This window comes from Ursus americanus, chromosome 3 (genome assembly GCF_024610735.1).
Source record: "Ursus americanus isolate L20-20 chromosome 3, mUrsAme1.1.p, whole genome shotgun sequence".
Lineage (NCBI taxonomy): Eukaryota > Metazoa > Chordata > Mammalia > Carnivora > Ursidae > Ursus > Ursus americanus.
The window spans coordinates 87,635,636-87,660,566 of record NC_142129.1 but is presented as its reverse complement, the minus strand read 5'-3'; the positions used below and the strand labels follow the sequence as shown (position 1 = coordinate 87,660,566).

General features: G+C 37.2%; 1 protein-coding gene across 2 annotated transcripts in view; it reads left to right on the top strand.

The window, feature by feature from the left end:
* The window catches only part of PNPLA8 (patatin like domain 8, phospholipase A2), a 43,932-nt gene that overhangs the window by 1,998 nt on the left and 17,003 nt on the right, over positions 1-24,931 (top strand). Inside the window, exons 2-7 of one of the 2 annotated variants that reach the window (XM_045793478.2) lie at positions 4,940-6,081; positions 6,233-6,382; positions 12,436-12,587; positions 17,245-17,339; positions 20,188-20,359; positions 23,207-23,264. In XM_045793478.2, the coding sequence (XP_045649434.1) occupies positions 5,032-6,081; positions 6,233-6,382; positions 12,436-12,587; positions 17,245-17,339; positions 20,188-20,359; positions 23,207-23,264 (1,677 nt within the window). In that variant the 5' untranslated portion in view covers positions 4,940-5,031. The remainder of the gene's footprint in view (positions 1-4,939; positions 6,082-6,232; positions 6,383-12,435; positions 12,588-17,244; positions 17,340-20,187; positions 20,360-23,206; positions 23,265-24,931) is intronic. The other variant, XM_045793479.2, reaches the window with a different exon arrangement.

Below are 24,931 nucleotides of genomic sequence, written 5' to 3'. Positions count from 1 at the left end.
GTTTTTAGTTGTCGTAGTCCTGGTAACTCCAGACATAAACCACAGCCTGTGTTCCTATAGTACGTCTCCATTTGAATGTCCCATGTTACTTCATCCAAGCGATTTTTCTTTCATATTAAGTTGGTCCTGTTCCCAGTCATCTCATATTCACAAATGGTATTCTCCCTGTGTGTCTGAATAAAAACACTTGAGTTGTTTTGACATCTTCTCCTTACCCCAATTTCTTCCTTGTTATCAAGTCCTGTGTTTTGCTGTTTCCCCACTTTCGAAGTGTGGCTCAGAGTAACCCCTCCAGGACAGTATCATTACCTTAATTCAGACCCGTGTCACTTTATGCCTGCATTCTTGCAATAACCAAGGGAAGTCCTGTGTAGATTCATTCTTTCCATCCTCAGTTGCGCCTGCAGCTAGGAATTCCCTTATTTCCTTCAGTTAAAACGCAATTGCATTCCCTAGAGGTTGGTCTAAACCTCCCTATTGTATTTATTCCTCCACTGTTTTTATACTACCCTATTAATAGGTACCCTACTCTCCCTTGCTTTTTTCTCAGTAGGTGATGGCACCTGCCACTTGACACTCTTCTCTTTATCTTTTTGCAGTCTAACTTTTGTTCCAGCAGAATTACTCTCAAAACTTTTATCTGCATTTACTAGTGTTGTGATTTGGGAGCAGTTAAATTAAGCTTGTTGATTTTGTTGACAGGTCTCTTTGTTTATTAATTTTTGCTTGATAATTGTAGCTTCTAAGAGGTGTATTAAATATTGTGATCATGAAATTGTCTGGTCTTTCTGTAATTGTTCCTTCTTCTTCTTTTTTTTTTGCTTTATATACTGTATTTCAGTGCGTTGTTGTTAGGTGTATTCATAATTGGTCATGAGAGTTATGTCATTGGAAAGAAACAATTCAGACCCATTACTGTAGTTTCGGCTTGTATAGGTCTGTCTTCTGCTTGATTGTTGGGCCCATTTTTCCACAATTTTCCCTGTTTTTTACTTACTTTCAACTTCCTGGTTGTTCTTCTAGTCTTCAGTAGACAGAGCTCATTACTGTCTCCAAAGCCTTGTTTGCTTTTTCCTTTGCCTTGAATGCTTTTTTCCCCAGATTTTAATAGTTTGCTTTCTTACTTAATTCAGGTCTCCAGTAAAATGTCAACTCAGTTCTTCTCTTGGTCATGTCAAGTAAAATAGCCCATTTGCCGTGAGTTTTGGAACTACCTTTCATGGTAGTTTTCTGTTGTTGTTGTTGTTTAAAGATTTATTTGTGAGAGAGAGAGAGAGCACACATGTGTGAGAGTGGGGAGAAGAGGGAGAAAGAATCTGAAGCAGACTCCCAGCCAGTGCGGTGCGGGAGGCGGGGTTCAATCTCACACCCTGAGATCAAGTCATGAACTGAAACCAAGAGTCAGAAGCTCAATGGACTGAGCCACCCAGGTGCCCCCTTTCATGGTACTTTTGGTTGATTCTACTGAACCCCCTTGGGGTTCACCAGCTCTGACTAGTTTTCATTTGCTTAGGATCTGTGTACCATTCAAGGCAATGTGACTGAAGAAGATCCAGGCTTGTGATTTCTCCACTATAGATTTACCACTGTTGGGTTTTTGTTTGGGTTTTTTTTTTGTAATAAAAGTAAGTATTATAAGATTTACCATCTTAACCGTGTTTAAGTATGTGGTTCAGTGGCATTAAGCACATTCACATTGTTGTAAAATAGCTCTCCAGTACTTTTTCATCTTGTGGAACTCAAACTCTGTGCCCATTAAACAACCCCTTTTGCCCCATTCCCCCAGCCCCTAGAAACCACCATTCTGCTTTCTATAGCTATGACTTTGAATACTCTAGATACTTTACGTAAGTGAAATCATACAGTATTTGTCCTTTTGTGACAAGCATGTTTTACTTTAAATAATGTTCTCAGATTTCATCCCTGTTGAAACATGTGACAGGATTTCCATCCTTTTAAAGGCTGAATAATATTCTATTATAGGTAAATACCACATTTTGTTTTTCTGTCCATGGACATTTGAGTTGTTTCCACCTCTGCTGTTGTGTGCTGCTATGAACACAGGTGTGCAAACACCTCTTTCAATTCCTTTGGATATGTATCCACAAGTTGAGTTGCTAGATATATGGTATTTCTATTTTTACTATTTTGAGGAACCACAATAGTATTTTCCATAGCAGCTGCTCCATTTTACAGTCCCACTAACAGTGCACAAGGCTTCCAACTTCTCCACGTCTCTGCCAACGCGTTATTTTCTGTTTGTTTTTAATCATAGCCATCCTTATGCGTTTGAAGTGCTATCTCATTTGGTTTTGGTTTGCATTTCTCTGACGATCAGTGATGTTGAGCATCTTTTCGTATGCTTGTTGGCCATTTGTATGTCCTCTTTGGAGAAATGTCTATTCAGGTTCTTTGCCCGTTTTTTTAATTGGGTTATTTGATTTTGTTGTTGTTGAGTTGTAGGAGTCCTTTATTGGTTTTGAGCATGGCTTTTTATTCACAAGTACTTTAATATATTTTATCAAGTATTTCTGGGTTGGGGATTGTGGGGCCTACATGTTAATTCAGCTTATTCATTGACTCTAAGTCCTGAGGAATTCAGAAAAGCCGGAAAGGCAGATAGGTTGGTTTCTTTTCTCTCTGCCTCTCTGTAAAATTGGGTATTTTAAAATCATATGTTCACATGGGATTTAGAAAGACTTTAGTTTAGACTGTAATCTGAACAGTCACAGTAGGTTCTGGGTTTCTCTCTTTCTCAGTCCTGTCTGTTCCATTCTGTCAGAATGCTGCTGGAATCCTCTTTCTAGTGTCATTCCTTTGCTTAAAATACTTCATTGACAGTCTGATCTTTAATCTCCTTGGCAAGATTTGTAAGAGCCTTCCTAATCTGGCCCCAAACCATCTTTGCAATATCATCTTCTACCTCTCCCTCATTATTTTCACTTACTCTCTCTAGGTCCTGGGGTAAAACTAGACTGCTTGCAATTTTTGCCCATACTGTGTGTGCTTTCTTAAATGCTTTTTGTCTTTGTGTTTATTTTTTTACCATTATCTAAAATTCTCTCCTTTTCTCAACTTTCCACTTGATGAATTCCTTTTTAACTTTGTCCAGTTTTTAGTGTCTTTTTATTTTTGTTTTTTGGACGTACCTGGATATCCACTGTCACCATTCACATGGCACCTTCTGTTAAAAGTGTTCTAAACCATTAGCTTTTTCTTTTCTTCTTTTCTGTTTGCTTTTTCTAATTACAAAAGGAATACCTGCTCATTGTAAAAAATACAGACAATACAAAAGGGAAAAGAAAAAGCCCCCCTCCTTATTGTCTTTTGATCCCACGCCTTGGTTCATAAGAATAAACAAATTGGTGCTTATCCTTTCAGAATCTGTGTGTGTGTGTGTGTGTGCGTGCGTGTGCGGACAGCCACACATTTAAACTGCATGCATAGGTTTGCTGTCTTTCATTGCCTAACAGCTACCTGTTTACCTCTTCATATCTCCACGTGTGTTTGGTGCATGTAGTATTGCAGCTGGCCTTTTTCACCGTAGTGTATATGAAGGGTATGCAGATCATCTAGTTTCCTTTAATTGCTACAGAATATGATATGGTAACACATTCTGCTGTATATCCATGCCATAATTTATTGAGCCATCCCTTGCTAGAAGACCTTTAGAGTTGTTTTTCATTGTTCTGTTATCTCAAGCAATGTATTAGGGCATGTGTATATATCTACTTTTGCACTCTTATACAAGTATTTTTGTAGGATTCTTTTTTTTTTTTAAAGATTTTATTTATTTATTCGACAGAGATAGAGACAGCCAGCGAGAGAGGGAACACAAGCAGGGGGAGTGGGAGAGGAAGAAGTAGGCTCATAGAGGAGGAGCCTGATGTGGGGCTCGATCCCAGAACGCCGGGATCACGCCCTGAGCCGAAGGCAGACGCTTAACCGCTGTGCCACCCAGGCGCCCTTTTTGTAGGATTCTTAATAGAGTTTTAATAGTGAAATTGCTGATCAAAAAATATGTGTCTTTAAAATTGTGATAGATAGTATTTAAGATTTCATTAGATACTGTCAAATAGCCCTTTGTGTCCCATTTCTCCAGCCCATTATTAATACTGGATATTAGCATCCATTTACATTTTTACTTATTGAAAGAACAAACTATGTTTTAATTGGTATTTTTCTTTGATGTGGTAAAGGATGTTTTCATAATTTTACTGTTTGTATTTCTTCTTCTTATTCTACATAAACTGGCCTGTTAATGTCCTTTGCCTATTTTTCTATTAGATTAATCTTTCTTTTCTTATTTGTTTGCATTCTTCTTATATTGTGGTTATGAACCCTTAGTCTGTTAGATGTGGCACATAGCTTCTAGTCAGACTTCTTTGATTTAACAAATACAACCTAGATAGTGAAGTGATTTTTGCATGGCTATCTGTAGCTCTAGACTGAAAGTTCCTTCCTCTCCTGTTTGTCATTGTGGTCTCAGCATCTAGCACCATGTCTGTGTAAATTAAATATTCTATAAATGGTTTGCAATGAACGAGGTAGTATAAGACTTGATGCTTTCGAAGAACTCAGAGTCTAGTTTAGTCACCTAAACTAGTCCAGACTTTGACAAGGAAGAAAAACAGCATAGTATGTAAATTGCATATTTAGTTATGTGTTGTAGGAAAACTTAGGTATTTGGTAGTTTTCCTAAATTAGTTCTCACGAAACATCCTACTACTCACTTTCTTTTTTCACTGAATTCTGTACTGAAAAATGAATTGTCTTCTGTGAGCTTAAAAGTCAAATCTGCATTATCCCTAATGGAAATATATTATTCTATCTTTGTTTGAGACAAGCTGCTGAGTTTAGTTCAAGTAAAAATGTATTTTATCTTATACCCATTTTCAATTTTACCTTGAATCCTAATTTTTTTTTCTTGCTATTTCAGGTAAGACCATGAATTATGGCATTTCTTAAATGAAGCATTCAGGAATGAAGTGAAAATCATAACATATAGAGAATAAATGATAATTTTAAGTTATGTCTATTAATTTGACTATAGATATATATTATATTTACCTCCTTAGTAATGCAAGAAGTCTTTGTGGGAAGCAGAGAAGCAAGCAACTGCATTTCTTATGCTCACCTAAACATTACTGGAGGATAAGCCACGTCAGTCTACAAAGAGGTTTTCATACAAGCAAAATAAGATGTAAATTGACCAAAAGTGAAGCCCATTCTTGCAGCAAGCACTGTTACTCTCCAAATAACCATGGTTTACATATTGGAATTTTGAAACTTAGCACTTCTACTCCCAAGGGACTTACAAAAGTGAGCATTCGTATGTCCCGTATTAAAAGTACTTTGAACTCTGTTTCAAAGGCTATTTTTGGCACTCAAAATGAAATGATCTCACGCTTAGCTCAATTTAAGTCAAGTTCTCGAATATTAAGAAAAGTATCAGATAGTGGCTGGTTAAAACAGACAAGCATTAAACAAGCCATCAAATCTCTGAAAAAATACAGCGACAAATCAGTAGAAAAGAGTTCTTTCTCAGAAAGTCATATTCTAGATAAAGATGAAGATGTAGGTAAACAAAGCCTTTTTCGTTACACAAGTAGTATAACCACAAAGTTTGGAGAGTCATTCTACTTTTTATCAAATCATATTAATTCATACTTCAAACGTGAGGAAAGAATGTCTCAAAAAAAGGAAAGTAAACATTTCCTGGACAAACTTGAAGATAAAAAGGTTGAAGAAGAGAAATCGAGCTCTCCAGATCCTGGCGTCCTGACCGACAAGCTAGATTCAGAATCTTCTTCGTATTCTGTGGACAAGCCTGCAAGTGCAGGCGGGACACCTGAGGCTCTTCCAGTTTCTACTAAACAGACTATTGCTAACTTTCTTTCTCGCCCCACTGAAGGTGTCCAAGCTTTAGTAGGTGGTTATATTGGTGGACTTGTCCCCAAATTAAAGTATGACTCCAAGAGCCAGCCCGAAGAACAGGAAGAGGCTGTTAAAGCTGAGCAGCCTGTCAGCAAAGACAAAAACGCAGAGGAGAAAAAGCGGTTATCTCTTCAGCGAGAAAAGGCAAGTCCTTACCAGTGTCGCTGGACGTTTTAATTTTTGGCAAATGCATAAATTACATTTCCCTATGGGACCTAAGAAACTTTAATCACGTGTTGGTATTACTAGAGCAGTTTCACATTCTAATCATATATATTTTAATATGTCTTTGTAGATTATTGCGAGAGTGAGCATTGATAACAGAACCCGGGCGTTAGTTCAAGCATTGAGAAGAACAACTGACCCAAAGCTCTGCATCAACAGGGTTGAGGAACTGACTTTTCATCTTCTAGAATTTCCTGAAGGGAAAGGAGTGGCTGTCAAGGTAATTCTAATTTATTTAATCTGGTTTTGTCTTGGAATAAAAATACGGATGCTCTTTCTAAAATGGAGAAGGCAATCAGTACCTTTCATTTTTTTAATTTACATATTTTTATGGTTTTCATCATACACATGATGTGTCATAGAATCAGGAATTGCCCACTTATTCTATTATATATATATTATGCTAAATTGTCTCTCTTATTTTGTGATGATAAATTATGCTATTGGTACTACTATCTATACTTAGAAGATAAATCTCAGTGTGTTCATTGAATTGCCAGATAGTTGCCAAATTTTTCTTAAATGTGTTTATGCTATAGAACTACTCTTTTAAGACAGGAGGTGTAATTCAGAGGTAAAACCATTGCTAATTTTTATTTCATGATCTTTTTGTATTTACAAGTCAACATTTTAATGATCTTAATGATAATTCGATTGATAATTATATTAATAAAATGATTAACTTTTCTTGGCCTCAGTTTTTTCAAATATAAAATAGTGAAGGTAATTTAGGCCCATTTAAACAGACTGTTTTCAGATTAATACTATAAAATATGAATGATGTGGTTGAGTTTCTTTCCATCTGCACTGCTAAGATGATTTGTAATATTTAATCAATTTACAAATATATAATGAACAGATAATGTTAACGTTTGATTAGAGATCTGTTAATGCTTATTTTTAACTTGACTTTCAGAAAATTTTAAGTTAACTTAGTTCATATTTATTCCATTTTTTGACAACCATCTTGCTGAAGTTATCTAAGTCTTTAAGGTAGCCTTCTGTAGTTTCATATTGTGTAATTCATGCATTATAAAGCTAAACTTTAGAATTTCATGTTCATAAAATTGGGGATTATCTTTCATAGATAATCTCTTATCTAAAAGACAAATTTTCCAAAGGTAGGTATGCTTTTAAGTCCATTTAACATTTCAGGGATATACTGAAAGCCAAGATCATACATAGAATTGCATACTTTAAAGAACTTTAAGAAAATGTTTTATTGAAGTCTAAACAACTTGGGGTTACAGGAATCAAGTTCAGTGACGTTTTCACAAACTAAACGCATCCATGTAACTGGCGCCCAGGTGAAGAACAGAATTTACCAGCACTTCAGAAGCCTCCCTAGTGCCCCCTTCAGTCACGATCTCCCCAAATTAGTTTAGATTAGATTAGTTTTGGGTTTTTTTTGTACATTATATAAATTACTGTGATTGGGTTTTTTCATTCATCATGTTGGTAGTCATCATTCACATTGTTGTGAGTAGTTGTAGAACGTTCATTCCTGTTGCTTTTATATTCCATGGTGTGAATTTATTGTACTACTGATGAATTGTTGATTACTCTTCAGTTTTAGTCTATTATGAATAGTCATGCTAGTAGAAAATTCGAGGGCTCTTTTATTTTGCATTCCTGATCTCACATCTAAGACCCTTCAATACCAAGGAGTAATGTGTTACAGGAATGTATATTCTGATCAAGTATGATTGAAAATCTGGATAGTCTGTAAAAAGTTCTTATCATTTTCTTAAGTAAAAAGCATCTCAAAAAGAATTAACTTGATAAATTAAGGCATGTTAACATGCACACTCTCGTGTGAACTTTCCCAATGAAGTTTTCATTATTCAAAAGAATTGAGCTTTTGAAAAATGCTAGAATTGTTTGTTCTAAAACATTTATATGAATTTCCCTATTTTGTGTATCAGATTTTTGGTGGCCAAATCAGAGTGCATTGTTTTTGATAAACTAGTTTCCTCTCATATGTGTGTGTGTGTATGTATATATATATGTATGTATGTATGTAAGCTTCTGCATGTATGGCAGCCACGTCTAGGAAATTGCCTTTGATGAGTTTTTCATTGTTGGTGAAGGTAGTATCCTTCACTTTTTTTTTTAAAGAATTTATTTATTTACTTGACAGAGAGACAGGCAGTGAGAGAGGGAACATAAGCAGGGGGAGTGGGAGAGGAAGAAGCAGGCTTCCCAACAGAGCAGGGAGCCCGATGCGGGGCTTGATCCCTGGACTCTGGGATCACGCCCTGAGCTGAAGGCAGACGCTTAACGACTGAGCCACCCAGGTGCCCCCTTTCACTATTTTTTTTAATAAAAAAGTAACCTTTTATTATTTTAAGAAAAGAGCAGCATTGGGGCGCCTGGGTGGCTCAGTCCTTAAGTGTCTGCCTTCGGCTCAGAGCGTGATCCTGGCATTCTGGGATTGAGCCCCACATCAGGCTCCTCAGGTGGGAGCCAGCTTCTTCCTCTCCCACTCCTCCTGCTTGTGTTCCCTCTCTCGCAGGCTGTCTCTCTCTCTGTCAAATAAATAAATAAATTCTTTAAAAAAAGAAAGAAAGAAGAAAGAAAAGAAAGAAAGAAAGAGGCAGCATAAACTTTGTAAAAAATAAAAATAAGGAAATAAGAATAACAGCTTTCTGCTACCCAGAGATTACCACTGTAAATCTATTAGTGTCTATTTGTATTAGTCAGATTAAGTCAAGTTAAACTCTAATAAACAATACCTAAACCTCAGTGGCTTAACACAACAGAAGCTTATTTGTCCCTTGTGCAAAGTAGCCTGGGGGTTGGGTGACTCTCCAGGACAGTGAACCTCTGTGTGGTGGCTACTTTGATCTTGTTCTCGTATGTTTCCATATGAGGCCTCCATGATCAGTCTAGCAAGGTCAGAGTATTTCAGCAGAAAGTGCCGTACGTTTCTTCTACTCACGGCTGACTTACCCTGCTCAATTGCATTGGCCAGAGAAGTATTGCCTTCGTGTGCCTGGAAGGAGCAGCAAATTGGATATTGGTGAACATTAGTAATGTCTCCCACGGTATTTCTCTAGAAATTTGTTCTATGCATATACATAATATCCCAGAATAAAGTCATTCTGTATGTTCTGCCTTGTAGTCTGTTTTTTATTGCGTTTTTTTCAGTTTGTAACGTACACCTCTCTGTATCAGTAAATTGTCATCCCATTCTATATCCAAGTCGAAAATGTTCTTTGTGTAACTGAATGGGTCCAAGCGAGGGTCCAGTCTAGACCATACATATCATCTGGTTATTTTCCCTAAGTCACTTGTAGTGCTGTTCCTCCTTACCCACATCTTCAGAGCTAATTGAAGAGACCAGGCTGGTATGTGGCTTCCTTGTCATTGATGTAATTTGATGTATTCCTTGTTCCTTTTTATTTGCTGAACACTGGAACATAAATATAAAGACTTGGTTGAGTTAAACATTTTTTGTTAGAGCACACTGTATATGTCACATGCCTCATTTCCATCATATCAGAACACGCATAGTTGGTTGAAAAACCAGTGTTGACCACTGGATTAGAGAGATGACAGTCTGATCTTCTCATTGGACATTTAGGCTAGAACCATAATCCCATCAGCCATTAACCTAATTGTTCCCAGAACTAGTCATTTCATTAGGGTTGCAGAATGATAAATTACTAATTCTGCCACTCCTTCTACGTTGTAATTGATATTGTTCTGTAAAAGTAGAGCTTTTCTTTACCAGCTAAAGCTATTTGGTTACTCTCAAAGACCAATTTTACAGGATAAGCAAGAAAAATGATTAGTTTCCTTGGTCACCAATTTTCAAAGTAAAAAGATGTTTTAAAAGCTGCCTCATTGGTGACATGAATTCTTTGGCATTTTTGAAAACTATCATTATGAGCTCCTAGTTTTTCATAAATTGTGTTTTGATAATTCTTTTCATCGCCCCCTTTTTTTGAATACTGAATTCATCTCAACTTTGGTAGGGGCCCCAAGTTCATTCACGTGACTTTATCTTTTTATAAAAATATCATGGGCAGAAAAGTATATGTAAGCATACAATTCCATGAATTTTCAAAAATTGGAAACATCTATATAGCCCTCAACCCTTTATGCCCCCTTCCAGTCACTATCTCCAAAGAGATTGACCAGTTCTCCTGATTTTTAGCAGTCTAAATTACTCTTGCCTTTTCCTGCATGTTCTGCAAATGGAATGGTACAGCTTGTGCTCTTTTGTATCTTGTTTGCTTCACTTGACATTATTTGTGAGAACCTTCAGTGTGGGGTATGGTTATGAAACATTCTCATTGTGATGTATTCTGTGGTATGAATATAGAACAATGTATCCATTTTAGTGCTGATGGACTTTGGGATAGTTTCCAGTCTGGGAGTATTTAGGAATAGTGCTTCGGGCACGTATCTTTTGGAAAACACAGGTCTTTATTTCGTTGGGAGCGTATACCCAAGAGTAGTGGTCCTGGCCATGAAGTATGCATAGTTTCATCTTTAGTAGATACTGCCAAATGGTTTTGCAAAGTGTTTATACCAATTTATACTTTCACCAAAATTTTATCGACCTTCTGGTAGTTACACTTCCTCTCTGACACTTTATCTTTCTCATTTTAGACATTGTGTTGGATGTTTAGTGATATTAAATTGTGGCTTTAATTTGCAGTTCTCTGGTAACTGAAGTTTAGCACCTTTTTCAGTGTTTATTGGCCATTTGTATACTTCCTTTGTGAAGTGCCTGTTCCAGGTCTTACGCATTTTTCCTTTGGGTTGACCAGCTTTTTCTTAACAATTTGGAGAATTTCCGTATATATTATGGGTAAAAGTTTTTATATGGTGTATATTACATATAATATGTGTATGTTACATATAATATATATGTATTACATATAATATGGGTTTATGGCCCTCTGTCTGAATCAGTCCCAGTTTTTTAATCTTTTGCTTCTTCCTCACATAAGCAAATGCCTCAAGGGAAGAAAAGCTATAGTTTATGAGATCACTTTTTTTTTTAAGATTTTATTTATTTATTTGAGAGAGCACCAGCACAGGGGAAAGGGAGAAGCAGGTTCCTCGCTGAGCAGGGCTAATGTGGGGCTCGATCCCGGAATCCCGGGATCATGACCTGAGCCAAAGGCAGGCGCTTAACCAACTGAGCCACCCAGGTGCGCCTCAGCTCACTTCTTGGCAATTATCTCCTCTCTAGATTCCTAGCCCCTCCTGTCCTCATTGCTTTAGCATTCCTCTGATGCTTTTAAACAGATGGAACTTCTTTTGTCTTTAATTAAAATTTTCTAATTGTTCTTGCAAAGAGACTGTTCTAACCAGAAATGAAAATTTACATTCCCATGCTCCACCACCGTTCAGGTTCTTCTCGTGGGGCCTTGGAGCTCAACATTAGCCAGGGCTAAAAGCAACTGAAAAGGAATTTAGAACAGTACTATTTCAGATTTGATTTATCATAAAAAAGAAGCAAAATGAGTGATACGTGGGAATTTTTTTTTTTTAATTTACTGAAGGTTACATAGCACAAGTGTGGCTACTAGTCAACGACTTCGTTAAACCTGGGGTTTGACCAGATTAGAGGCTTGTGTGTACAGAACCTGGAGAATCTGTGGTAAACTTAGTGTAGAACCCTAGGATTTAAGCTCTTGCCTTTGATCAACAATGGACTTTGGGATAGTATGAAGTTAAACACTTAGAATCTCAAAGTCCTAGTTTTGTTTAAACTACTTATTTAAATGTAGTGAATTTGAATTTGTTGTAATGGTCAGCTTTTGCCTTCTACCTTCATTATATTTATTGACGTTCGTATTTCACTATGAGCTACCCTTATATCCCATGTGCGCAAGGTGGTTTGTTCTTCTTTTGATAACAAGTTTAATTTCCAGTGATGACTGTGAAGAATGTGATCTTTAGGATTTGGAGAAAATAGCTTATACAATTTATAATGTTAACCTTTTGTTGTAACAATTAATACTTTGTAAATTTGTGTTAAGCGAATTATATTTTTTCTAATTATTAAGTATTGTATCTTTTAAAGAAAATATTTGGACTGAGGTTAATTTTTAACCTAGATACTAGAAGAAATATATTTTAAATATTAATTGACATTAATATGTTAAAAAGTAATATTTAAGATTATTGGGAAAGTAATAAACACTGGCACTGTGATTATATGTGATGATCTACATATGTCGGTTAAAAATAATCATACATTTTCATTCTTGATTTGACAAAAGTAATAAAATATTTTTTCTCTCAATACAGGAAAAAATTATTCCGTATTTATTAAGATTAAGACAAATTAAGGATGAAACGCTTCAGGCTGCAGTTAGAGAAATTTTGGCCTTAATTGGCTATGTGGATCCAGTGAAAGGAAGAGGAATCCGAATTCTTACAATTGATGGTGGAGGAACAAGGTAAAGCTAGAAAAATGGTTTTTTAAATCTGTGGATCCAGTTCAGCCTGAGAAATTTTTTTAACTGATTATTTGTAATTATAGTAGCTATATCATTGTAAAAACAAATCTTAAAAATAAAACATGAAATAGTTTTTCTTAATTTATTTATCAACCTAAGAGCTTCTTGGTTTTGTTTTGTTTTTTTTAAAGACTAATTTAGAGCAAGAGTGAGCATGAGTGAGGGGGAGGGGCAGAGAGAGAGAATCTCAAGCAGGCATCATGCTCATCGTGGAGCCAAAGGCAGCCACTTAACCAACGGAGCCACTCAGGCGCCCCAAGAACTTATTTAACATACACCTGAATTTGCTTTTATTTTAATTTGACCTAGTACTTATTTCAGTTTGGTCTTTTCAGACCTTTTTGTTAGTTTAGGACACTGTTTCAACCATGACTCTCTTAAAATCTTGGCGATGTTTGGTAACGTTAGTTTTCTTTACTTATGTTTATCTTCCCCATGTTTATCAGTCAGCTAGTCACTTAAAGTGATGTTTATAAAAGGAGTCTATGTCAGTAACTTTCTGACTCCCCACATCTTCACTTGCAGATGGCAATTCTGGTGCTCCATGAGAGATACTGAATGCATTCTTAGCTCAGAAGGAGATTTCACCACCAGACTCCATTCTTACCACTGGCAGTTAATCCGTGCTGCTTCTTACTAGTTTGTCTAGTTCCTTACTACTTGTTGGTTAGATCCTTTGGTGTTAGCCTTCGCCCCCTCCCCCCAGATTTTCTAGCTTGGATTCTAGTTTCCTCCCATCTCTGCTCTTACCTCTGAAATTAATAGTACATGTCCTGCCTGTTCTTTGATTACTTTACCTCTCTGATTCGTTCTCTGATACCTCTGCCTTGCCAGTTACTATTTTGTATGTCCCAGTACTACCCTTATTTTTTTATTAAATTCTAAAATCCTGTATGTCAGCCAGATTCTTTTAATTTTGACACCAGTGTGAATAACGGTGTGAGTGATGAGGGAAGAAGGCTATTTAATAATCTAGGCAGACGACAATGAAATAACAACTTCGGATGGTGGCAGTGGGAAGCAGGAGGAAGGAAAAATATGCAAGAAAACTTTGAAGAAAAGGGAGATTGGATATAGAAGGGGAGGTCAGGGGTGCTCTTAAATAGAGATCCTATGGATGACTGGGACAGAATTGCAGGGAAATGGGAGGAGGTGATGGTATTGAGAAAGTTCTGTTTTGAACATGTTGAATATAAGCTTCACACAGTATAGAAGTGCTAATTTGGCAAATGGAGAGTGAGTTGATTGAGGAGAGACAAGTCTTTGGAAGATCTTTTGGATGTTTCTTACGGAAGTGAAATAATTCAAGAAGGTGGACATCATTCATATGATAGATGAAGTGGTAATGAATTGGAGAGAATCATTCTAGTTCATAGAATTGGTTCAAAGTGTTGGGAAGCAAGGAGAGTGGCAGTTAAATGAGTAAGGAATTTCACTGAGGAGCAGGAAGAAGCCAGCCCTCTCTGCCATTAAGTTCAGAGCAGATGGAAAGGATGGTATCATTCATTAAGTCAGCTAACAGTTACTGAGTGCTTACCATGTTCTAAACACAGATATGGATCTGGGAATCACTCAGCGAAAGAGACAAAATCCAAGTCTTCATGGTACTAGCGTTCCAGAGGAGGAAAGAGAACAAACAGCAAAGCAAAAATGTATTATTGAATAGTAAGGGGTGCTATGAAGAAAAAGAAAGCAAAGTGATAAAGAGTAATAGTGCTATTTTAGAGAATGATCATGACTATGACTTTTTTTTTCAATTTAAAAAAAATCTGAGATGATGACTTGATGTTAGTTTCAGATATACAATGATATGATATCTGTGTATTTTGCAAAATGATCACAAGTCTAGTTAACATCCATCACCACACATAGTTAATAGTTTTTTTTCTTGGGATGAGAATATTTAAGATTAACTCTTAGTAACTTTCAGATATGCAGTACAGTATTATTAACTATGCTACCATGTTGTACCTTACATCCCGGGGACTGAGTATTTATCGTATTATTTATTGTGTAACCTTCTGATCTCTTCACCCATTTTGTCAGCCCCACCCATCCCACCACCTTTGGCAGCCACCGATGTGACTGTGACTTCTTTTTAAAGAAATAACAAATATTTGAGTAGAGATCTGAAGGAACAGTCAAGAACATTCAACTATCTATTTAGACTGAGGGAGGTATGTTGAAAAGAGCTTTGGGACCAATAAGTATTTAATTTTATAGAATAGGAGCTTTTCAGTCATTCCTGGAGGAAATTGAAGACATTTGGGAAAATCTAAAGGTGGATTGGGATGAAGGGAGATATTTAGATCAGCAGTTCTCCGCTGGAGGTGATTTTACCGCCCTGACATTTATCAGTGTCTGGAGGTGTTCTTGGTGGTTGGAACTGGGGGACCATCACTTGAGTCTAGTGAGAAGAGGGCAGTTGAGGCTGAAATCCTACAATGCACAGCACAGCCCAACAGCAAAGACTTGGCCCGAAATGTCACTCGTGCTGCTGCTGAGAAGCCTTGCTTGAGGGGAACATGAGAAAGCAGCCAGGATGGGAAGTTTGTGTTGAGAGGAGGAAGGGTATGAGGGCTTGGGAGAAAAAGAACCCATACCTTTTCTTTCTTTTGTATATGAGAGCCCGGTACAGTGTTAGGCTGAGAGAATCAACCTGGCAAGTGCGTTTATTTCTAAATTTGACTTGAATTAATTTATAAATACAGCATTTTAAAAGTTTTTTTCCTGATTATACAAGTAAAACTTGGAAAGAAAAAAAAAGAAAAATATAAAAGCAGCAAAACAAAAAATTATAGCTCACAATTCCCAGCTTTTTAATATTTTGATTTATTTCTTCAAATCTTTTTTCTTGCATGAGAATGTATGTGCATGTTTTATTTCTTTTTATAAGATAATAGGGGTCACATTGTTAAGTATATTTATCTGGCATTATCTCTAGTTCTTCATGTTTCACTTTGATTTCATGATGTATCTCTTTGATAAGCCCTCTTGTCTTCTCTTACCTCTCTTCAAATCCATATTACTTCTTAAAATTACAAAGAAAATCAAGGGTGCCTGGGTGGCGCGGTCGTTAGGCATCTGCCTTCGGCTCAGGGCGTGATCCTGGCATTCCGGGATCGAGCCCCACATCAGGGTCCACCGCTAGGAGCCTGCTTCTTCCTCTCCCACTCCCCCTGCTTGTGTTCCCTCTCGCTGGCGGTCTCTGTCAAATAAATAAATAAATAAATAAATCTTTAAAAAAAAAAATTACAAAGCAAATCAGCGTTTCTGGTTTTCTGCTTTAATGTTACAGTATTTTCTAGTGATTTCCTGTTAGCAGTATCAAAGCACACTTTGACATTCTACGTTGTATTTGGTGTTGTCTTTGGTGATGCCTGACTATAGCCAGGACCTCTCTGCCCCACATCTTGTATTGGGTTTAGACCATTTCATTGTTTCCATATATTCTCCCAGCATTAAGAATTGTTCACACATTACACACATCGTGAATTGGCCTACATCTCCTGGCCTCTTTTCATTTTCCACGTTTGTCATCAAGCTCTGTGCTGCCTTTGGCAAGGATCCAGAAATGAGCAAAGTCGGCAGCATAAATTAATACATCCCTAATGCGGGGCATTGTCTTGAAGTTGTTGAAAGTTTTAAAAAACGAATAAATAAAAGAAAGCTTAAAAGTATATACAAATGTGAAATATATAGTATAGATATAAGTATATATACTTATAAGTATAGATATGTACTTATAAATATATACAAGTATATAGCGAAACGCAGAAAACAAAAATGGCTGCTTAGGCAGCCAACTTATATTGCAGAGAGAAGAAACCAATATATGGTGTTCCAGAACTGGTGAGTGCAGGTTTTAAGTATTTTCCACAGTCTGGGGTGTTTAAAAAAATATCTTATGTTGGCATCTTTTTTTTTTTTTTTTAAAGATTTTTTTTATTTATTTATTTGACAGAGACAGAGACAGCCAGAGAGAGAGGGAACACAAGCAGGGGGAGTGGGAGAGGAAGAAGCAGGCTCATAGCGGAGGAGCCTGATGTGGGGCTCGATCCCGGAACGCCGGGATCACGCCCTGAGCCGAAGGCAGACGCTTTAACCGCTGTGCCACCCAGGCGCCCCTAGCATCTTTTTAGTCTTATTCAAAGAGATACTAATATAAATGTAAAATGTGCTGCTATAACACAGGTTTTGTACCATTATTTAGGTATTGGAGTTTTGAAAGTGATCTTAAAAACAGGCAGTTTTTACTGATGTTAATTTATATTATCAGTTTCCATGTTAGCATATAAGCTAGAAAACCAGCTTGTAGGCTTGTTCTATTCAAGACTTAAATTCCTTGAGGGGCGCCTGGGTGGCTCAGTCATTAAGCGTCTGCCTTCAGCGCAGGGCATGATCCCAGAGTCCTGGGATCGAGCCCCCCATCAGGCTCCTCTGCTGGGATACTGCTTCTTCCTCTCCCACTCCCCCTGCCTGTGTTCCCTCTCTCGCTGGCTGTCTCTCTCTGTCAAATAAATAAAATCTTAAAAAAAAAAAAAAAAAGACTAAAATTCCTTGAAACAGGAATTTTCATTTGTCCTTTTTTCTGTAGGGGTGTGGTTGCTCTGCAGACACTGCGAAAATTGGTTGAACTTACTCAGAAGCCAGTCCATCAGCTCTTTGACTACATCTGTGGTGTGAGCACAGGTAATTACTGTTCTATGGAAGCCCTGGGTCCCAGCCGTAGGCATTTAAAATCATGGTCGTTCTCTGAAGTGATGGGTATTAGTTCTATGTTTTGATGATGAATAATCCTTCAGTTGGCTTAATGAACTTAATAACATGTTTATTGGGTGTAAGTTATCATTCAGAGGCGGTGCTTTGGTTTTTTTTGTTTTTTTGTTGGGGGGGGGCGCCTGTGCACGTGGGGGCGAGGGATAGAATCTTTTTAAGATTTTATTTATTTGTTTATTATTTTTTTAATAATAATTTTTTATTATATTATGTTAGTAACCATACAGTACATCCCTAGTTTTCGATGTAAAGTTCCCTGATTCATTACTTGCGTATAACACCCAGCGCACCGTGCAATACGTGCCCTCCTTACTACCCATCACCAGCCTATCCCATTCCCCCACCCCCGTCCCCTCTGAGGCCCTCAGTTTGTTTCCCAGAGTCCATAGTCTCTCATGGTTCATTCCCCCTTCTGTTTACCCCCTCCTTCCTTCTTCCCTTTCTTCCTACCGATCTTCCTACTTATGTTCCATAAATGAGTGAAACCATATGATAATTAGAAAATCTTAAGCAGGCACCATGCTGAGCAGGGAGCCTAAGGCAGGGCTTCCCCTCTTGACCATGAGATCACGACCTGAGCCGAAATCAAAAAGTTGGACGCTTAACCGTGGGAGCCACCCAGGGGCCCAGGAAATTGCTTCTTACGTCATTTCTTAATCTAATTGTTTGAAGCCAGAATTTAAATTGATAAATGTTGAGAATCTATGCATCTAAAAACCTACTTCTTAATATAGCTAGGTACATTTAAAATTGTAGTTTTGTGTTCGCATAGAAGAAATTGGCAACTTTAGAATATGATTGTTACTGCATAATTTTTTGTTTTCCTTGAATCACCATCTGATCAATTTTTGTTCTGTTTTGTTTTTCTATTTCCTTACCTCAGTGGTCACCCATCCATCCACCCAAGCCCTCCCCATGTGTGCATTAAGCCCCTCAGGACACCCATAGCTGTTGCTTATGCCCTAGGTAACACTCGAGGACTATGAGGATTGTGGATCCTTGCTGTATATTTTACTGCGTGACCTGATAATTTCTCGCTTCATGTTAGTTTATCTTCATAGGCTTTCATTTCTATTTTTTTCTCATTCTTTTGAATTAAAATAGTTCTAAGGACCACTAGCAACAAAATCAAATAATTTCTCTACATTATCTGTGTCGAGTATGGCAAATATGCCCAAAGGGCATGTTAATTGATGTTCAGTTGTGAAAACTTAATGAGAGCAGTTAAAGGAATGATTCAAAAGCATAAGGAATTAATGATTCTTATCATGTTCCATGGAACATGAATTCCTCAAGTTGTTAGATTACAGGAAGTTGTTGGGTTGGAGGAAGTTACACAGGTTTCTTCACAGAGGGACTTCTGAGATATTTTAAAAATGCATCGTGACTCTCAGGATAGGAAAATAACATTTATTTCCCAATTTGGTTTAAATGTGGAAATGTTTCTCAAAAGCAACCTTCCCTGTGGCCGAGGTTTTTGCACTTTCTTTGAAGCTTTTACCCTGACCATTTCTGTTAAATTTTGTGGTGGTTCGGAGCAGTTCACACGTGTTGCTAACATCCTGCTTTGGCACCAGTGTTGGTGGGTGATGCTCAATACAGAGAACTGGAAATCACAGAGATTCATCCGCGGAGTCAGATACCAGTTTATACGATACGCACCTTTCTGTGTTGATCACAGTGCGTCCTTTCCATCGTGTCTTCTGGCTCGTGTTAGCCTTAACTTCTGCTAAGTGCTTAGAATTCCCTTTCTTTTTTTCATTTTGTATATTCTGATGTAGAAATTTTGTTGGTGCTTAGAATTTTTATGAAGTTAATATATTTAGTCTAAGGGTAATAAAATCCTTACCAGTTTAATAAAATTTAATTTTAAAATACCTGCTCATCCTTATGGTAGCTCTACTTAAAAGTCAGTTAATTTTTGGGCAAGTTATTTCTTGTGTTAATCAGGGATTTTCTGCAAATTGAAAAAAGTAATTTCTACTATATAGTTGTGCCATTCAATTTATTTGAAAACGGAAGCTGTTTTATCTTTTACTAGAATAAGACTGAGTATAATAAAATACATACAGTATTTAAAATGCATTATGATAATGAGTTCCTGATTTTTGTTGTTGTTGTTAGTAATCTCACAGTAGGCTGTGATGCTGTATAGGTCTTTGCCCCCCATCCCCAAAGCTTTCTCTCCTTCGTTTCTCCTTAGTTCAGGGTTAGGCCAGTTAGGTACACTAGGTGGCAGTGTGTCCTACCAAGTGCGGCTAGGATATGAAAGCTATTTAAAAGGATATCCCAGAGACCTTATTTCTTTAATTATTTTATTCCCCGGACCAACTCGAAGGAGTAATTATTTTAATGAATTGGTAAGTTGTCAAATATACTGTATTCTGTGACTGAAACTAAGGAATTTATTAGGGTTAGAAAGAACGTTATTGACCATGATATCTTAATTATGTAATATTTAATTTTATGTAAAACAATCCCATATTTTAAAAATAATCCTCATCATCATTGGTTAACATTTATTTAGTCCTTATTGAGGCCGGGTAAAACCCTTTACATGTGTTATCCCTATGTAAGAACATCATAAATTTTAGTTATTATCTTTATAGATGAAAAAATTGGGGCTCTGAGAGGTTAAATAGTTGGTCCCAGATGGCACAGAAAGTATCAGAGCTAGAATTTTAACCAGGTCTGTGACTCAGGAAGTCTTATAAGTACTGTAATGTCAACGCTGATAAAAACTAAGCATTCTTTCTTTCAGGTGCTATATTAGCATTCATGTTGGGATTGTTTCATATGCCCCTGGATGAATGTGAGGAACTTTACCGAAAATTAGGATCTGATGTCTTTTCACAAAATGTCATTGTTGGAACAGTCAAAATGAGTTGGAGCCATGCATTTTATGACAGTCAAACATGGGAAAACATTCTTAAGTAAGTTATTTATCATTTTTTTAAAAAAATGTTTGATTCTATAAATATGTGCATATTATTTGAAACATGAAAAAATTAAAAAGAATATTAAATTATTGATCCCAGTGATTAGAGATAACCACTGTTAATATTTTGGTGCATAATTCCAGTCACAATATTTTTTTGAGTTCATGTGTGAGATTTGCATGTAGATGCAATTGCCTTTTTAAAAATTGAGACCATATTATAAATAGACATGCTTGCTCCTGTTGTTTTTACTTAACATATTAGTCTTTTTCAGGTCATTAACAGATATTCTTCTAAAACATTAATGATTTTTAAACATTTTTTCCAGATAACTATAACTACTCACTTTCAAAAATACGTTGTTGAAACCTTTAAAATCACCCACAGTCTTATTCAGAGCTGTGGACTTTGCAATATATTTTCTTCTAGTCTTTTTTCTAGGCTGTATATGTTTTCATACACACTTTATTTTTATTTTATTTTACTTTTTTAAATTTTTTTTAAAGATTTTATTTATTTATTTGACACACAGAGAGAGACAGCCAGCGAGAGAGGGAACACAGGCAGGGGGAGTGGGAGAGGAAGAAGCAGGCTCCCAGCAGAGGAGTCTGATGGGGGGCTTGATCCTAGATCACACCCCGAGCCGAAGGCAGATACTTAACAACTGAGCCATCCAGTTGCTCCTTACACACACTTTTTTAAAAGATCTATTTATTGGAGCGGGAGAGGGAGAGGTGGGGATAGGGAAAGGGGCAGGGAGAATCTCAAGCGGGCTCCCCACAGAGCCTCACATGGGGCTTGATCCCATGACCCTGAGATCCTGACCCGAGCCAAAATAAGAGACACTTAACTGACTGAACCACCCAGCACCCCTCATACACATTTTATATAGCAGAGATTATATTGTAGTTGCAATTTTATGTCTTTTCCCTTTTTTCCATCTTTAATGAAAATCTTGACAAATTTTAAAGATTACACTCCATAGTGTGATGGTACCATGTTTTCTGAACCATTTAATTTAAGATACTTAATTCTTATTTTTTTGTGATTATGAACAATGCTATGGTAGGTATAACTATATAATAAAAGTTTGTAAAATAGACTGTAAAACCAGTCTCTGTTGTGAAATGTTTTTTTCTTTTTACTCATTAGAGTATTTTCATACATTTGCATATTGCTGTTTCACCGACGCTTCTTCAAAGGCTTCCTTATTTTTAATCATAGCATTAATAACCTTTCTAAGTGTGGCTAGCTGTGGTTTTTTTCCCTTTTTTTTTTCACCCAGCTTTTGCTGTACAGCATACCACTCCAAAACTTACTGGTTTAAAACAACCTGATTCTGTGGTGTGGTGTGTGTTCTGTTCTTGTTTAAACTCATTCGCACACCACAGCTGAGGTGGCTGGGACGCCGTCTCTCTCTCCACATGGTCACTCTCGTTCTGGATTTCATCTTGTTAGACTGGTCTGAGTCTCCAGAGGGCAGGCCCTATTGCATGAATATTTATCAAACCTCCATTTAATGGCATATTTGCTGATGTCCCTTGGCCACAGCCACTCAAACGTGGGGCCTGTAAGAAGGGACTCTTGACAAGGGTATGGGTATCAAGAACTGATTGATTATTGTTGTCTACCTCATCTACTCTCTGGCCTTGTCTTTTTTCCCCCTCTTAATTATTGAGAGCATATTTCTGCTTTTTTTTTTTTTAACTGTAATAATGATTTTGTGTTAAATTATAGCATCTGTGGAATCTAGAAACTTTGAGGGCTTTTTTTTTTTTTTTTGTATTTTCACATCTCTCTGAAATAAGCAATTAATGTTCCTGACTCTTTCTTCAAATTTATATTTATAATGTACTGCCCTAAAGCACTCTGCCTCTGTTTATAAAATCAAGGTTTAAAAAAAAAATGGGAACTTTGCTTAAAGTGTAAAAGCAACATGCTGGCAGGATCTCTGTCCCAATTTTACAGCAAGATGTCTGTGAAAAGATAAAGATCCTTAGAGGAATACATATGCAGAAGAAACATAGATCAGGTTGGGAAAGACAAAGATCTTGTCTGCTTTAGAAAGTATTTTACATTGATACTTATGAAAGATTATGAAAGGTAGATCACTACCTAATTTGTACATACTGCCTGTATGTGAAGTTCACTAATAGTCTGTTTTTGAGGATCATGAATATTGTTTGAAAAAAAAGTCATTAGAAACATTTTTTTTTTCTTATTGAGGCAAGTTGGCAAAAAACATAGTCGCTATAGCCAGTACAGGGGAAAATATACATATTTTTAAGTCAGGAAAAAAATCCCTGAAATGAAACTCCCTTACAAAATGGAATTGTGGAAATGGCTGCCCAAGGACAAGGTCTGTAATGTTGTAGTAATTCAGAGCCCAGCTCTGATGATTTAAAAAGCATTTTGTAGGAGTGACATTGGCTCTGTATTGCTAAAACCAGTCTAAATGTCCTGGTCTGGTTTTTGGATTACTCTGTTACTAGCCTACATACTTCTGCAGTTTTATCTCAACACAGCTCCTTTATCCCTCAGGAGGACCCTGAAAACAGCCGGTTTATTCTGCCTCAGCGCCTTTCTTTACCCCTTAGATGGGGTTGAATGCGTTGCGTTGTCGTCTTTTGGTGTCCTTCTCAAGGTCCACTTCAACTATATATTGCTTTATGTGCATTACTTGTACCATCAGGCACCTGGAGGAGATTTTTATATTTCTTTTTTGTTGCTCATAGTACTTTGAACAAAGCCCTGAGCAAACAGTATTTGCATGGTGTATGTTCCCTGCTGTTAGGAGATACAATCATTTTGATATAATTTAATTTTCCTTCTTTAATAAAGGGATAGAATGGGATCCTCACTAATGATCGAAACAGCAAGAAACCCTACATGTCCTAAGGTAAGTTTGGGGTCTTAAATATAACACCAGCTTGGAATTGAGCGTCAGGCGAAAGCATTTATTCTAAAGGTCCATCACTAAAAGAAACATTTCTTAGGAACGTCTTTTTTTTTTTTTTTTTTTTTAAAGATTTTATTTATTTACTTGACAAGAGATAGAGACAGCCAGCGAGAGACGGAACACAAGCAGGGGGAGCGGGAGAGGAAAAAACAGGCTCATAGCGGAGGAGCCTGATGTGGGGCTCGATCCCATAACGCCGGGATCACGCCCTGAGCCGAAGGCAGACGCTTAACCGCTGTGCCACCCAGGCGCCCCAGGAACCTCTTTTAATAGATTATATTGATTCCTTACATCTTGGGCCATTTTACGAACATACAGGATGTGGTCATTAGACCTCTTCCTATATCCAGTAAAAGTATAACAAAAGTTTAAGAATATGAAAGACTAGGACTTAAAAATAAAGAAGAATTATTTTATCATAAGGTTAATGAAATCCAGTGATTTAAGAAAAATTGTAGCATTTCCTCCCCGACTTTTTAAAAGAAATTTCATGTGCCTGTAAATATATTATGTTCGATTAACATACAAATAGAATCCCAGTTTTAAAAATGTTAATACCACTAGACTATGTCTCATGTGGCTTCTCTTTGTATCAATTTTGTTTGAAACCCAATAATCTGCATATTGCTTGAGTTCTGTGTTCTTTAATAGTACTTGTTATTTGATTAAGGAATAGCATTAACGGACTTAAGAATCTCTTGTAGCTTGTATTTATTCTTGGGTAACAAGCTGTAACCGTGAAAAATCAAGTACAGCTCCCTTTATTTCTCTTTCACTCTTGCTTGTTCAAAATTCATTCATTCTTTAGATACTAATTCTGAGCCCAGTGTGTCAACACTGTGCCAGGCACTCTGGAGACCTAAGTGAGTAAATGCAGACATGGAGTTTATAGTCCAGTAGGGCAAAGTAGGCATCTGTCAGGTAATCACACAGACGAGATATAATTTCCCTGAAATAAATGCTATGGAGTACAAAAACAGTTCTCTGGAAGCATATATTTACAGGGACAGGAGGGAAGGCTATTCTAAGGAAAGGAAGTTTGAGATCTCAGCGTGCAGGCTGATGAGTAGGAGCAGTGCTGGCAAAGGGAAGGACCTGTGCGGGAGGAGGCACAGAGAGGCACCGAAACTGAGAGCCCCAGGAGACCAGAGCCTGAGGATTCAAGGGCGGGCGTGCAAAATGGGAGCGAAGTGGCAGGTGAATCAGACCAGCAGGGCCTTGGAGGCCATGTTACTGAGATGCACACAGGTCTTTAGGAGAAGATCCCAGGGTGTGCTCCATGCCTCTTGGTTGTTCCCCGGTATCTTCAGACCTGTTTGTTTGTGTTTCAGTCGTGGGAGTTGCCAACTTTAAATAAAAGACTAGAGTAGGTGTAAGGGAACTTTAGCCACCTCAAAAAGTAATTCACTCGTGATGAAGGGGTTTATCATGTTTCCCACACGATTCTTAATTCAGCCTGTCTATAGACCAAGTAATAGGCCCCCTGGATTTTGGTGTAAGACCAGCTCTTACCCATGGTGGCCTAGAGACACTTGGATCACTCATAGGATCTGAGGATATCTCCTTTGGTTTATTAAATAGCAAAGCAGACAAGCCTCTGGCAGGGC